Genomic DNA, 16,158 nt, shown 5'->3' with positions numbered 1-16,158 from the left:
GAATGAAAAAACACGGTTTGGAGGGAGAGAGATAGAGAGAAATAATCGTTTGCCTTTTTCCCTCCCTCCCTCCCTCCCTCCCTCCCTCACTCACTCACCAACCCCCGTCCCGTCCCGTCCGTCCTTCTTTCTAGTGATGAATGTGCAAGGGGTCAGACCTGTGACGTCATCGGAGGCCCCCCGGGGGCCTCCTCTGCTGTTTTAGATCGAGTCAAAGAGAGGGGGGGGAGAAGGAACCGCAGATGAGAGGGGTAGAGGGGTGTCGTGGACTCTTTCCCAGCCTCCATGGTCATGTGACGTTGTTGGTGGGCAGTCCAGTACAGTCCGGTCCGTTGGCCTGGCTTGGCTTGGCCTGGCCTGGCCTGGAGGCTCTCCCTTACCTCGAGGGTAAACTAGGAGGCCAGCCAGGAGAAGAAAAAAAGGCCTCCTATTCCCCTGGGAGCGATATGGTCGTTTTGCGAAAAAAAAGAGCAGAGCTGGGTTCCTCCTCCAACAAAGACGCCCGTTTATTCCATCTTCCGGTTAACGCCGTCGCCGAAACGGGGGGCAGGGGGTTTCGTTTGTTGCGTTCGTTCCTCAGGGCCGACCTGGGGATGTCGAGGTTTTAGGTTGGGGGGGTGGGGGGACGTCGGGTGTCCGGGTGTCGCCTCACCCCCACCGCCTTCCCTTCTCTCACAGCTCGGTGACGTGGAGGGGGTAGCTGGGCGGCGGGGCAGGAGGGTTGTGCCCCCCCGCTGGCGACGGGGACTTGAGCCGGTGGATGTGGCAGCCGTGGCAGAGCAGGTGGCCCTCCAGAGGGTAACAGCGGTGGCCCTCCTCGTCGTTCAGCTGGAGGTCACAGTCCTGTGGGGGGAGGGGGGAGAGAGATGTGTTTAGTTTAGTTTAGTTGTTTCGTTTATTTCGTTTTTTAGAGATGTGTGAAGCAGTCAGGGGTGTCGCACCAAATTCTGGGCCCTGGATACAAGGATTCACTGTGGGCCCCCCATGAATGTTCTTCATAGGGGGAGGGTTTTTAACATTTAGACTGGGAACGCATTATTTTGTGCTTAACTATTGAAAAATAGCAGATATACAAGCTCACAGTGAGCTTTATACAAGCTCACAGTGAGCTTGTAGATCTGCTATTTTTGTCTTTGAATATTTCAAATCCTTCTAAGGTCTTTTGAAAAACCCATGTTTCTATGTCAGTGGTGCTCAAACCTTTTCCTGTAAAGGACCCCCAAGATATTTAGTTCCAGGGACCCTCCAGAAGCAAAGTTTTAGTTACAAATGTTTTCACGACTATAGCACATCTACAACTATAGCAGATCTACAAGCTCGCAGCGCGGCACTTGGTGCCGCGCTGTGAGCTTGTAGATCTGTTATTTTTCAATAGCTTAAGTATTATAAAATAATTAGGGCCCCTCCACCTTGGGCCCTAGTAACTCAGTCCCACTCCCCCCCCCCCCCCCCTTGTGACGTCCCTGGAAGCAGTGTTCATTTCCTTTGACTGAAGCAGTGGTTCTCAAAACCTTTACGTTTCAAGGTCTCCCCTTAACTCTGACAGTGTACAAAATGGAACCATTTGGTTCCATTTGTACACCGTCAGAGTTACAGACTTGTATGGTTCAATTTAGACCCCCATAAAGGAACCCCACAGAGTCCCTGAAATCCACTTTGAGAACCACTGGACCAAAGCTCTGGAGGAAAATGTCCGTCGACTACCTTTTTTTCTCTGTCAACTAAATAAAAACCAAGCTATGATGACTAAAACTATGGCTAAATATACTGACACTTTCTTCAACATATAACAACTAGACAAAAATGTTAGGGAGGGACTGGTGGAGAAGAGGTCCAGTAGAACTAAAAGACAAGTCATTTTATGTTTGGTTGTGTGCAGGTGTCACTCTCCAAATCTACAAGCTGTACAAGCTCACGTGTCACAGTGCGACCAGTTGTGAGCTTGTAGATCTGCTGTTTTCGGCACACAGCTGAGTATAAACCAGGCATAATTCACCGCCGCCACGGCCCGCCAAAATCGACTAAAATGTCGACTGTAGATTTAGTCAACTAAAACCATTTGATATTTAGTCGACTAAAACTAGATTAAAACGAAAGCATTTCAGATTACTAAAATATGACAAAAACTAAATGAAAAACCAAAACCAACATTGCTGTCAAAATCAACTCTGATTCAGTCTTGAACATGAACTTAAAACCTGGAATTCATGAGTTTCATTTGTATTCATGTGGGAACCAACACAGCTGTTCTGATTGGCGTAGAACATTGAACATATTTCTATGTTCCTCAACATGGCCGTGTAGGACTAAAAATGAAACCCATGAACCCATCCCAAGTTAATTATTTATTTATTTATTTTTGCTTTGTGTAGGTTGTCTGTCACTGTCTGCAACTAAGGTGCTTTTGCTGGCACAAGACCCAATAAATAAATAATAACATCTGGCAGTAAAACGGTTAAGTGCTGACTTAAAAAAGGTCAGCTATTCCAATATTACCTTATCTAACCTGCTACTATATCCTTCAATATGTAATGAATTTCCTGGAAGCTGGGTGATTCATCTGGACTTTAGCCTTCCTCTGACCATTTGCCCCCCAGAGCTGGGCTGATGATTACCCACGCTTTACATCACTCTTGGTTCCATTACCATGTAGGCTTGTGAAGTATAGAATAGCTTGGCTTCTATCTAAGAGTAAAATAATAATAGAAACAATGTCCTTATTATTTAATGTCTGGCATCTCTAATGCCAAACCCTCAGATTTGACTTAAAGGAGTAGTTCACCCGCAAAATGACCTTTTTTTCTATTGATTACTCAAGCCATGGAGACTTGAGTTCAATAATATGTTTTGTTTTTTTGTTGCATTCCTAAGACAATAATTTGATTGCAATAAATGTACCCCCACTGATTCCGGATGTGGACCCAAATGCATTTGGGTCCCCCATCCGGAATCTGTAAATTGACAAGTCTGACAGCATACAGACACAGTTTGCTTGAATAAAAAAAACTATTTTTTGCTCTGGCTCCTCATCTGAAAACAGAGTTGGTGGTCAAATTAAATACGGTAGATCTGGGGGTACATTTACTACATCCAAATTTTTGTCTTAGGAATGCAACAAATATTATTGAACTCAAGTCTTCACGGCTTGAGTGGTCAATGGAAAAAATGTCCTTTAGGGCAGGGGTCTTCAACGTTTTGAGGCCAAGGACACCTAACATTGAGAGAGAGAGATGAAGCAGGGACCCCCACAACCTTCTCATAGAATAGATTCCATATAGTTTCATTGTTTGACAACACAAGTATAAGCATATATGTTGGATCAATGTCAATTTGTGTTTTCAGATATTGAACCACTTGAACCGTCAATACTTAATTAACTTCACCTTTCACTGTACTTAGTCTGCTCTTTACCCCCTCTACACCAGATAGATCTGATATTTTTGGCTAAGGTTCTCAGAATAAGGACATTAGGGAAAAAGTTTCTATCACAAAGATTTGGAGGACCCCCTATAGTAACTCTGAGGACCCCCTAGGGGTCCCGGACCCCCTGCTGAAGACCCTTGCTTTAGGGGCGAACTACTCCTTTAACTTCCCCAAAAGAGAGTCAATGGACGCTACAGTCTCTCTCGCTGTGGTTTGGACTCACGTGTTTCCATTCAAACACACTTCAAGCAGAAAGCAGAACAACAAGGATGGTTGTATTATTAGTCAGAGAGCATGGCTGTCCATGTGAGCTGAATGAACATGCAGGGGCGTCACAAGGGGGGGAAAGTGGGACTGAGTTACCCAAGGTGGAGGGGGCCTTCATTATTTTATACTTTAACTATTGAAAAATAGCACATATACAAGCTCACAGCGCGGCACCGAGCTTGTAGATCTGCTATTTTTTGAAAAGTCGTTAAAAATGTGTGCAAATCTTTGAATATAAGTATTTTTTAAGCGGACATTTGTAACTCAAATTTTGCTTCTGGGGACTAAATATTTTGAGATGGGGGTCCGTGGCCAAATACATATCATTTTGGGGGTCCTTCACATGATAAGGTTTGAGCACCACTGACATAGAAACATAGTTTTTTCAAAAAACCTTAGAAGGATTGGAAATATTCAAAGACTTGAAAGACACAAATTTTCATGATTTTTCTAAAATAGCAGATCTACAAGCTCGCAGCCGCGCTGTGAGCTTGTATATCTGCTATTTTTCAATAGTTAAAGCACAAAATAATGCGTTCCCAGTTCCCCCTGTGAAGAACATTCATGGGGGGCCCGCAGTGAATCCTTGTACCCAGGGCCCAGAATTTGATGCGACAACCCTGTGAACATGAATCAGAGTGTGGGAGCATCACAGCGGATAGATAGACAGATAAATAGATAGATAGAGAGACAGAGCCTCAGGGACCTCCGTGACCAGACTGATAGGATTTGACAAGGCCAGGTTAAACAACACATCCCCAGCTGAGTTCTGCACTCAACGCTGGAATGTGCTCAGCAATGACTCACTTACTGTAGATGTACACACACACACACACACACACACACACACACACACACACACACACACACACTATGTGTGTGTTACCATACTTGTGAGGACCAAATGTCCCCACAAGTATAGCATAACATGAGAAAGAGGATTGACATTTAGAATACAATTTAGGCATTTACAGAATAGAGTCATGGCTGATTGATCCTCAGTTGTGCGCTTACCGTGCAACGTGCATTGACAAATAGCCTGAGCTTGTAGATCTGCGCGTGCGTGTCAGCGTGTGTGTGTGTGTGTGTGCAGGTGTTGTGTAATGTTTTCTTAATCCATGTAGGGTATTTGATGAGCATGCACGATGAAGCCATATTCACTCAGTTACACCATCACACATTGTGTGTGTGTGTGTGTGCATGTGTTTGTTGTGTGTGTGTGTGTGTGTGTGTGTGTGTGTGTGTGTGTGTGTGTGTGTGTGTGTGTGTGTGTGTGTGTGTGTGTGTGTGTGTGTGTGTGTGTGAACCTTTACATGCAAGTCTCAAATAGTGAAATGCACACGGTAACTTTTATGCCTTAAGCCTTGTACAGTACACTGTATGTCTGTAACTGTAAGAATGTACATAATGTGTATAAAGTCTGAGCACGTTTAAGTGTGGCGTCTGTGTTCGTGTTTGAGCATTTGAGCACCCCACCCTGACGAGCACTAACAGTTGAGGCATTACATTTTGAATAACAAGGTTCTATTGTGAAAATCCGATCCATAGTAGACCAGCTATTTCTGCCTCTAATATTTGACAATTTAGTCAATGTTTAATTTGTCATTTTAGAGATATTAAAAAGTCATTAAATTGTCACTTTAGAAATGTTAAACGTTATGTTGGTTTGTTTACTGTTGAGGGAGAAAACAGTGTTGCACATTAAGTTAATCATCTGGGGACACCCCCAAAATCACTTGGGGACCCCCCTGGGGGTCCCGACCCTCAGGTTGAGAACCACTGCTGTAATGGATGTGACTGTCTAGTCCTCTGCCCTCAGACTGGCATGATGAATCAGGCTGCAGTGGTTTCTAAACATGCCTTTAGTCTAGACTGTAGACACAAGTACAACATCGTGAGGCGATGAGTCGTTCAGCTTGAACGTCTGAAGTTATTTCTGACGAGCAACACCAACACCATGTGGGAAGCAACAAAGAAATGTTGTTGTTTTTTTCACTGATGAAAACTAACTAAAAACTAAGCTGTTGACTAAAACTATGACAGAATACACAATTTCGTCAACAAATAAAAACTAGACTAAAATGTTAGGGAAGGACTAGTTTTAATTTACATTTTCTTTTATTTTCATTCTTTATATGGTGAACTTGTACACTCTTATAACATATTACTGTATCTTAAACCATGAATAGTATGTAGGACAGGCATTCTTTGATTTGCTATTGCTGATGTATTTGGGCTTGTAATCACGTTTTCTTTTTATTTACATTCTCTTTATATGGTGAATTTGAACACTTTTATACCATACTGTATCTTAAACCATGAATATGTAGGATAGGCATTCATAAGCTTTATAGCTTCAGCCTATTCCTTTTGATCACCTCAAACAGTGCTACTGTTCTCTTATGCTTTTGTGAATGTAAGACATGTATACAGTACATGTATGCTTGCTACTGTGAGTTGATCCAATAAACTAAACTAAACTAATAAACTAAACTAAACTAGTGGAGAAGAGATCCAGTTGAACTAAAAGACAAGTCATTTTGTGTTTGGTTGCGCTCTGGTGTTGAAAATGTTGTGTGATCTACAAGCTCACACAACACACTGTGAGCTTGTAGATCGGATTTTCAGCGTGCAATTCCTGGTGTAAAATCAGGCATTACGACGGCATCAAGGCAAAATACATTTTAGTCGACAAAATCAACTGTAGATTTAGTCGACTATTATAATATCATGCTATTTAGTCGACAAAAACATGACAAAGACTAAAACATTTCAGAGGACAAAAATGACAAAAAGGTTTTATTCAAAAGAAAAAACTATGACTAGAACTAAATTTGCTGTCAAAATGATCAGTGCAACAACGCATAAATGAGGCTTTTAGGCAGGGCGAAGCCTCTCTACTCACCTCACAGTGATAGCATTCCACGTGGTAGTCTTTGTCCATGGACACCACACGGATGGTCTCCTCTGAGCCCTGACAGGAGAAACAGGCACACATTCAGAGTCAGGCCATAACATTCATAGCAGTGGTGGAAAACATATTCACATTTCTTACTTAAAGGGGAGAAGGGAAGAACAATCTTTAGGAGATTTTCTAAAGATTGTTATACATTTGAAAACTTGAAATGGGACATTCTGCATAATGAGAACTTTTACTTTTGGTCCTTTAAGTACATTTTGATGCCAATACTTTTGTACTTTTACTCAAGTACATTTTAAATTCCGCACTTGTACTTGCAATAGAGTATTTCTACATTGCAGTATTGATACTTTTACTTGAGTAAAGAGATGTATTACCTTTTCCTACCCCGCCACTAGCACATTTCTCACTCTTAGCCCGTGGCCACCGTGGCTGTGTGGTCTATAGACACTGTTTGCATATTGATAAATGTGAGATGCTGACACCAGGGCTGGTAAACATGGCCGTAATTTATAAGCAAGGACAAATGGGATGGGATGCCTTTCACCATCGCTATGGCAACATTACTCCGCCGGCCTTCACAAAGCGTTAGGAAGGCCTATAATTCTCACAGAAAATTATTTTCATCCCTATTTATTCATAAGACTGACACCGATGAGCAGGAGATGCAGCAGTTTAAACAGAATGACGGCGCACCAGCAGTACTCGAGGCTACTAAAAGGTAAAATGTTCGCCGACTACCTTTTTTTCACTGAAGAAAACTAAATAAAAACTAAGCTAGCCTATGATGACTAAAACTAAGAAATTAAAAACTAGACTAAAATGTTGGGAGGGACTAGAGGAGAGGAGATCCAGTACAACTAATACAGTACCTAAGTCATTTCATGATTTGGTTGCGCTCAGACGCTCTGAAAATAGCAGATATACAAGCTCACAACATGTTGTCCAGCGTAGCACGTTGTGAGGTATTTCCAGCATGTAACCAAGTGTAAAATCAGCCACTACGACGCCATCATCATCATCATGCCAAACCACAACCTCTGCCCCTAATTTCTCACATGCCCCTGTTCTACCGCCACCATGAGGTTGCCTTTTGCAGACAACATACATGGGACCTGACTGTCGCTTATCTCCCGATTAGGGAGTCTTACTGGTAATAATACAAATGTGTTAAAGGAGGAAAACAAAGAGGTGTTTACCTGGGCAGGGAGGATGGGCTGATTGCAGGAGGCACACTTGGGAGCAAACACCCTGTGGAGGAAACACAACCAGGACATTTAAGCCTTATTCACATTATTTAGTTGCCCGCCGAAAACAGCTGATCTGACAGGCTGAGGACAGAGGAATAATGGCACAATGATAGCCTGGAATCAGACCAATTCGCTGGTGCAAAAAACATTTTCCCTTGGCGGTTTTGGGCCTGGCCCCGCTCAATTGTGAATGCATTTCCTCACCCCGAAAAGTTGGGTGACCAATCAGGGGCCAGTATTGGTCTGGTCTAACAAATTGTGTCCAGAGCAATTTTTTTTAACCCACCCTTTGAAAAAAAACAAAAAAAAAAAACATATATAAAAGTACCAGACTCATATCCACACAGTGATGTAGTATGGCTATGTGAGGCTAGCACAATGATGCAGCAGTTTTAGGAGCGTAGAGCCAAGCAAAAATATGACATAGGCAATTATGCTATGAGGCAAACGAAAGCAGGTGTGTGTGTTGCCCATACGTACGTGTGGTAGTCCTTGACGCAGTAAATGTTGTTCTCCACATCCACAGTGAAAGGCACTCCGTCCAAACCCTCCTTGCACACAACACACCGGAAACAGCCGGGGTGGTAGGATTTACCCAGCGCCTGGAGGATCTGTGTGCACGCACGCACGCACGCACGCACGCACACACACACACATACACACACACACACACACACACACACACACACACACACACACACACACACACACACACAGGAAAACAGAAAGGGATGAGTTAAGCTATGATGACTAAAACTGAGATATAAAAAGTAAGACACCTCAGGGCGACATGCAACCTTGCCCTAAAGGTCGCGCCAATTCTTTGCCATCTGGCCAGTGATGTATATCGGACCAGTTAGTAACAGTTACCCATATATGAGACAGAGTTACGCGGATAAGTGGACAAGATGTGCAGGTTTTCATAATTAACTGCGACCTACGGTCACAATAATATATTTTGTTATGAACGTTTTTTGGTCTTAGTCTACCTGTTTTTCTTAGATTTGCCTACTATTTCTTTCCATTTGATGTATTGATGTTGATGTACTGATGTAATTACCTTGCTTATTGTAAATCGCTCTGAATTAAGAGCGTCTGCTAAATGCTTAAATTGTAAATTGTTATTGTCAATAAATATATTGACAATTTCGTCAACAAATAAAAATTAGACTAAAATGTTAGGGAGGGTCTAGTGGAGAAGAGATCCAGTAGAACTGAAATACAAGTCATTTTATGTTTGGTTGCGCTTGGGTGTTGCGCTCTGAAAATAGTAGATCTACAAGCTCACAACACGTTTTGACATGTTGTGAGCGTGTTGTGTTGACAACAAATTTGACGACAATATCAACTGTGGATTTAGTCAACTAAAACTGGACTAAAACGCAAACCTTTCAGATGACTAAAATATGACTAAAAGTGAATGAAACTTTATTTAAAAGACTACATTTGCTGTCCGAAATCAACACTGAATTTGAGGCTTGTAAATAGGAGTGGTATCAGTGTGACAGCAGACAGCAGGGCTGGAATAAGTGAGGGTATTTGAGACCAGATAAAACAGCTGTGTGGGACTGCTGTGATGTCATGCGTGTGCCAAGAGTAGCAGGTGTGCTTGTCCCGGTCGCTAGTCCATCCTTTACAATTTACAATTCAGGCATAGTTCATTTTAATCAAGAGCGACTTACAGTAAGAAACGTAAACACAAGGTAATGCATCAAATGCATAGAGACAGTGTAGTAGTGCCTCAGTAATCTGACAATGGGATTCCGACAATGTGGCCCCCTGAACAATTTCGTTGAATACCCCTGCTCTAACGGGAACTAAAATGTTATGTTTACATCGACAACAAGTGTTTATTGCGACTGAAGGTTGCAGTTTACTATGAGAAACGTCACAGCTTGTTCGCGTCCGTCCGTCCGTCCGTCCGTCCGTCCGTGTAGACGTGTACACATTTGTACGGTCTATGGTTTGCCGCTCTGACATCATGCTCTGATGTCACTGTGATGTCAGGGGAACAACTCTTCTAGAATGGGTTTGCCGCTCTGACATCACGCTCTGGCTTCACTGTAATGTCACACTAACAGCATCCCTTTTATGCCCATATATGGCGTTCCCTGATGTCATCAATGTTAATGATGCCCTGTTAGAGAGATCCCTGTGATGCCAGGGGAACAAATCCTTTTATGCCCATATATGGAGAGCCCTGATGTCCACATCCCTGATGTCCACAACCATGATGTCCACATCACTGTGGAGAAGGGCGAGGTTGCTTGTCGCCCTGAGGCGTCTCACTAGTATTTTCTTCCATGGACTACGTTGTTTGGACTGGTTTGCTGGAATTATTGTTTTTGAAACGAGGCTGCCAGAAGTTTAGTTGGGTTTAACCTTAGTGATGATCAGCACACACCCACACACACACACACACACACACACACACACACACACACACACACACACACACACACACACACACACACACACACACACACACACACACACACACACACACACACACACGCATGTATGCATTTGCTACTTTGTGGGGACATTTCACATAGTCTACTATCTTTGTGGGGACATTCCATTCATTTTTATGCAAGTCCTGTGGCCTTACCCTAACCTCTATCCCTAAACCTAACCCTAACCCTAACCCTAACCCTAACCCTAACCCTTAACCTAACCCCTAAACCTAACCTTTTCCTTGTGGGACACTAAAATATGTCCCCACAAGGTTTTTTTCTCCGATTGTACTATCTTTGTGGGGACATGAGGTCCCCACAAAGTAGCAATTCCCTGTCCACACACACACACACACACACACACACACACACACACACACACACACACACACACACACACACACACACACACACACACACACACACACACACACACACACACACGCACGCACACTGCTTGGTGACAGTGAGTGAGTGAGTGGAGCATTTCTCAACTAACTAACAAAATAATGAAAATGATGGTTGGTAAATTAAAAAAATCTCAACTTCTAAAGCCAAGAGAGTCGAGGCTGTTGGAAATGAATTGACTGAAATTGTAATGATTGACTAGAAATTCCTCATAAAGAGGTTTCTGCGCGACAGCAACGACGTACAACCTTTATATCCCATTTGAATGTTCCTATGTGGCTCCTAATTCCTGTGGACTCTCTTGTATTGTGCAGTGTTAGCTCTTACCATCTCCATGATAAGGTGACCACACACGAAACACTTCTCTGCCGTCTGCTGGAACCCGGAGTACTGTGGGAGGAGGAGGGCAGATAGGAGACACAGTCATTGTTCTGCAGCACTGAAATACAGGGGTGTCGCACCAAATTCTGGGCCCTGGGTAAGCCATTCACTGCGGGGGGCCCCATGAATGTTCTTCATAGGGGGAGGTGGTTCAACCCATTTAGACTGGGAATGCATTATTTATTATGCCACATTTTGTGCTTTAACTATTGAAAAATTGCAGATATACATATATGCAAGTCTTTGAATATTTCAAATCCATGTTTCTATGTCCTTTTCATGTGAAGGACCCCCACAATTATATGTATTTGGCCACGGACCCCCATCTCAAAATATTTAGTTCCAGGGACCCCAAGAAGCAAAATTTTAGTTACAAAAAAATAAAAAAATAAAAATAAATAATATATAATATTCAAAGATTTGCACACATTTTCATGACTTTTCAAAAATAGCAGATCTACAAGCTCCCAGCGCGGCACTAAGTGAGCTTGTATATCTGCTATTTTTCAATAGCTAAAGTATAAAATAATGAAGGCCCCTCCAACTTGGGCCCTAGTAACTCAGTCCCACTCCCCCCCCCCCCCCCCCCTCGTGACGCCCCTGCTGAAATATGATGGTTATTTGGTGGAAAATGTGTGCGGAGGTGCGAGACAATTATGTTGTGAGCTTGTAATTTGCCATTTCGCAATTGTTTGGGAAAATTTGAATGAAACAAAATATGAAAACTATAATAATACATTTTTATTCATTGTGCCCCGAAAACCCCAGCAAACTGAACGTCAATTATGACTTTTCATCGCGTGAGAGACAGGAAAAGTCCACTGGTTCAGAATCTCTGAGCTGGCTGTGAAAATCTAGGTAGTGGCAAGACGGCGGTTGTATGGTTGTGTGTGTGCGCGCGCGCACATGCGTGTACTTGAATAACTATCCTTGTGAGGGTCAAATGTCCCCACAAGTATAGCAGAATTTTATAAATAGACGTTTTACTGGTCTTTTTTTTAAAAACAATGTCTACAGGCTGGACTGAAATGCAACCCGACTGGTGGCTGTATCCTTGCTGCCCTATAGGGGGTGCTACAGCTCTCTTGAAACTGACATCAAAAGGGATTCATCCAATCAATGGCAGCATTGATGGCCAGTTCTAGAGGGCCAAGTGGCCCTGACCACTTGAACCATAGCATCCCCTTTTCATGATACTAGAGGTTTGCACCCGCTCCTCCTGTTTAATAGTACGATATTATGATGTCACAAGAAACTTGGCCAATCATGGAGATTGGTGCATTTATAGTCTCGTTTGGCTGAAATGTCATGTGAACATATGCAAATGCCCGTTTATGCCCATCTGATTGGCTATGGGCATAGACGGACGTAGATTTGCCTAATTTATATATTATAGTTAAATAATAGGTGAACATTGGGCAAAAAACAGAAGCAGATCTATAAGCTCCCAACGTAAGAGAGGGGGCTAAGGATAACCCATGACAATTCACAATTTATATTTAGCAATTAACAAATAAAAGTTGCCTTTGTTAAACACCTAAAATGCTACGGTTAAGAAGACACACTGCAGTTGTCCAAGCATCAAGCATGTATGCTCTCATTCAGCCCTACACATTGCTGCTGTTACACACTGGATGCCCAGAAGTATCTGGAGGATGTCCAAACAGGTGCTTATGTTAAGCTGCCCTCTTTCTGCTGTTGGCTAACGGTTGCTTCCCAGTACAACCACAGTGTTTCTACTGTTATCTAACGGTTGCTTCCCAGTACAACCAGTGTTTCTACAGTTATCTAACGGTTGCTTCCCAGTACAACCAGTGTTTCTACAGTTATCTAACGGTTGCTTCCCAGTACAACCAGTGTTTCTACAGTTATCTAACGGTTGCTTCCCAGTACAACCAGTGTTTCTACAGTTATCTAACGGTTGCTTCCCAGTACAACCACAGTGTTTCTACAGTTATCTAACGGTTGCTTCCCAGTACAACCACAGTGTTTCTACAGTTATCTAACGGTTGCTTCCCAGTACAACCACAGTGTTTCTACAGTTATCTAACGGTTGCTTCCCAGTACAACCACAGTGTTTCTACAGTTATCTAACGGTTGCTTCCCAGTACAACCACAGTGTTTCTACAGTTATCTAACGGTTGCTTCCCAGTACAACCACAGTGTTTCTACAGTTATCTAACGGTTGCTTCCCAGTACAACCACAGTGTTTCTACAGTTATCTAACGATTGCTTCCCAGTACAACCACAGTGTTTCTACAGTTATCTAACGATTGCTTCCCAGTACAACCACAGTGTTTCTACAGTTATCTAACGGTTGCTTCCCTGTACAACCAGTGTTTCTACAGTTATCTAACGGTTGCTTCCCAGTACAACCACAGTGTTTCTACAGTTATCTAACGATTGCTTCCCAGTACAACCAGTGTTTCTACAGTTATCTAACGGTTGCTTCCCAGTACAACCACAGTGTTTCCACTGTTGGCTAAGGGCCTCTTTACACAAGGCAGATTTCGGCTCCGATTAGATATTGTTCTGGATTTTATGACCTCCCCAAAAACTTTGCGAGTTCGGGCACAAACTCGCCCTTGGTTTGAAAACTCTGCCGAGACAATCCGAGTATGTTAATAACATTTTAATGACCCTTCTGATGCTCCAGAGAATTTAGTTGAGACTTGAGAGTGAGCAAGACAAAAAACGAAAATTAAACTAACGATAAACTCTAGTTTCTGCAAGTCTGCTGACAGCGGTGTAGTAATGTAACTAAGTACATTTACTCAAGTAAAAATGTGAGTACTGCGTCACTCCCCCCCCCCGAGATCGCCAACAGGGCTGTCAATCCAGATATCTGGCTAGTTTGAAAAGGTAACAGATATTTCACTTGCACAGCGGGATATATATGAACCCGAATTCAAGAAAGAGGATCGCTGTCATTTGAAATAATCACAATCTACGATTTCGGATCTTATAAGAAATCGCCCTCGTCTCGGGATCCAGGCCTTTCGAGAAGAAAAGCCTGGGCTAACCCCCCTGTAACTGTGGTTCACGACATTTTAATTATATATCAAATATATGTAGCCGTTCAGATATCTTGTTATTTTACATCGTTATTGTTCATGTGAACTGGTTTGTTTAGGTTTACCCATTATAATTATAAAATCGCTATGATTTATCACTCGTTTTCCACCACGGATCACTTCCTCATTTACTCAAAGCGGACAGCAGCAGGAGCCTCCACTTCCATTCCAGACGCCGGAGGACCCGGTGAGATTTGCCAAGGGCATAGAATGTCCGCGTTAGGCGAGACTAAGAGGGCCCTAATGGTTGCTTCCCAGTACAACACCAGCATTTCAACAGAAAATAGCAGATCTACAAGCACACAACGCCTCGTGGTGCGAGGCGTTGTGTGCTTGTAGATCGGCTGTTTTCACTACTTTTGGGCGACAGCCTTGTATGATGAAGCAGGGCTTTACTTGGTGAAAAAACGTACAAACTTGAAACTTGGAGATACGAGGTTTCTGCCCGACAGTGACGATATAGTGTGAGCCATCTGTGGAGGAACATGCCCCTGTAGGGTCATGACCTGATGACTTGGGGATGATGAGGAGAGGGGTGGTGTGTGGTAAGGTGTGGGGGGGATTAAATCGAGTGTTCACCACTCGTCAGCAGGTGGAGGTTACTGGTGGCAGTGGGTCCGTGTGGATCTGACCCCTACTCCCTTTCCCACTGCTCCAGACTACCATCTGCCAGATAACGCCCCCGGGGGCGGGGGTTAGGCCAGGCACTGCTCGTCAATATATAGATGAAGCAGGCGGAAGGTTTTGGTCACATCGCATTTCCCTGGTGAAGTTTTTAGTCACATCCCCCCTCATCTTATAGCAGCGATCAATCTTGACCACGTGGAAAGTGTCCATTCAGCAAAAATAATAAGAAGAAGAACATAGCTGATCTATAAGCTCACAACATCTGAGACCCTGGAAATCGGCTAATTTTGGGGAAGATATTTGGTGCAGAGAGGCCTGCGAGAATCTTGCGTCAGATCGGGGGTTTTGTCGGCGAACGCTGGCGAAAATGGTTGGCGAGAGCATTAACCGGAGCAAATATCTGCGGCGTGTACGAGCCCTTAGTGCAGGGTAGAGAGAGACAGATGGACCACTACAACCTCCAGCTGTTGGCAGGGCTCCTCCTCCTCCTCCAGGCTCTTAATTGTAAGTGTTTAGGAGGTCAGCTTGTGCGCTAATTGAGCTCCTCTGGGACGTTTTGGAGGGGAAATTAGTGTGAACCGGCAGGGGCGTCACAAGGGGCGGGGAGTGGGACTGAGTTACTAGGGCCCAAAGGTGGAGGGGCCTTAATTATTTTATAACTTAGCTATTGAAAAATAGCAGATATACAAGCGGCACCGAGTGCCACGCTGCAAGCTTGTAGATCTGCTAATTGTCAATTACACTTAAGCTTCATACATACTGGCGAATTAGCGAAGCGTCACGAAGAAGCGAACCAAAAAGGTGAAGTATTCGCTATTCGCCTTTTTCCATACACACCAAAAAGCGACGCGAATATGCGTATAATATTCGCTTAATTCGCCTAAAAACGAGGGGGTGATATCTGCCTCTGGCGCAGGAGAAAGGAGAAGAGAGGAGAGAGAGGAGATAGAAGAATGGAGACGGGGAAACAAATAAAACAATGGAAACTAAATCCTCAAGTGATGATGACCTGGCCGTGGTTGTTAGCCTATTAAATAAGAAAAAGAAGAATAGAAGAATAGAAGTCTTCACCGGCGCACACAACCCATCACATCACAGAAGAAACGACAACACACGTTCACCGTTCCCCCTCCGCTCAGCAGCAGCAGTGGTGTAAAGTAACTGAGAGTACATTTACTTGAGTAGCCTGTACTTGTACTTGAGTCCAATTTCCAGTACTTTCCTTCTACTCCACTACATTTCGGATCCTATTGTATTTAATACCCAATGATTTATTTTAAAACATTAGTCTTTTTGCAGATATAAATTAGCCGAAGACATACATAAACCATGCTTTTACCAGAAAGACATTC

General features: G+C 43.3%; 1 protein-coding gene across 1 annotated transcript in view; it reads right to left on the bottom strand.

The window, feature by feature from the left end:
• Positions 1–496: 496 nt before the first annotated feature.
• Positions 497–16,158, bottom strand: part of wtip (WT1 interacting protein) — a gene marked incomplete at its 5' end in the record, with an annotated part of 67,650 nt that continues 51,988 nt past the window's right edge. Inside the window, 5 exons of the mRNA XM_080730335.1 lie at positions 497–843; positions 6,596–6,664; positions 7,810–7,861; positions 8,341–8,471; positions 11,052–11,114. Coding sequence (XP_080586461.1) covers positions 673–843; positions 6,596–6,664; positions 7,810–7,861; positions 8,341–8,471; positions 11,052–11,114 — 486 coding nt within the window. The 3' untranslated portion in view covers positions 497–672. The remainder of the gene's footprint in view (positions 844–6,595; positions 6,665–7,809; positions 7,862–8,340; positions 8,472–11,051; positions 11,115–16,158) is intronic.

Source organism: Nannobrachium achirus (assembly GCF_963921795.1).
Source record: "Nannobrachium achirus genome assembly, chromosome: 7".
NCBI classification, from domain to species: domain Eukaryota; kingdom Metazoa; phylum Chordata; class Actinopteri; order Myctophiformes; family Myctophidae; genus Nannobrachium; species Nannobrachium achirus.
The sequence above is the reverse complement of the archived record's forward strand: the minus strand, read 5'-3'. Positions and strand labels throughout refer to the sequence as shown.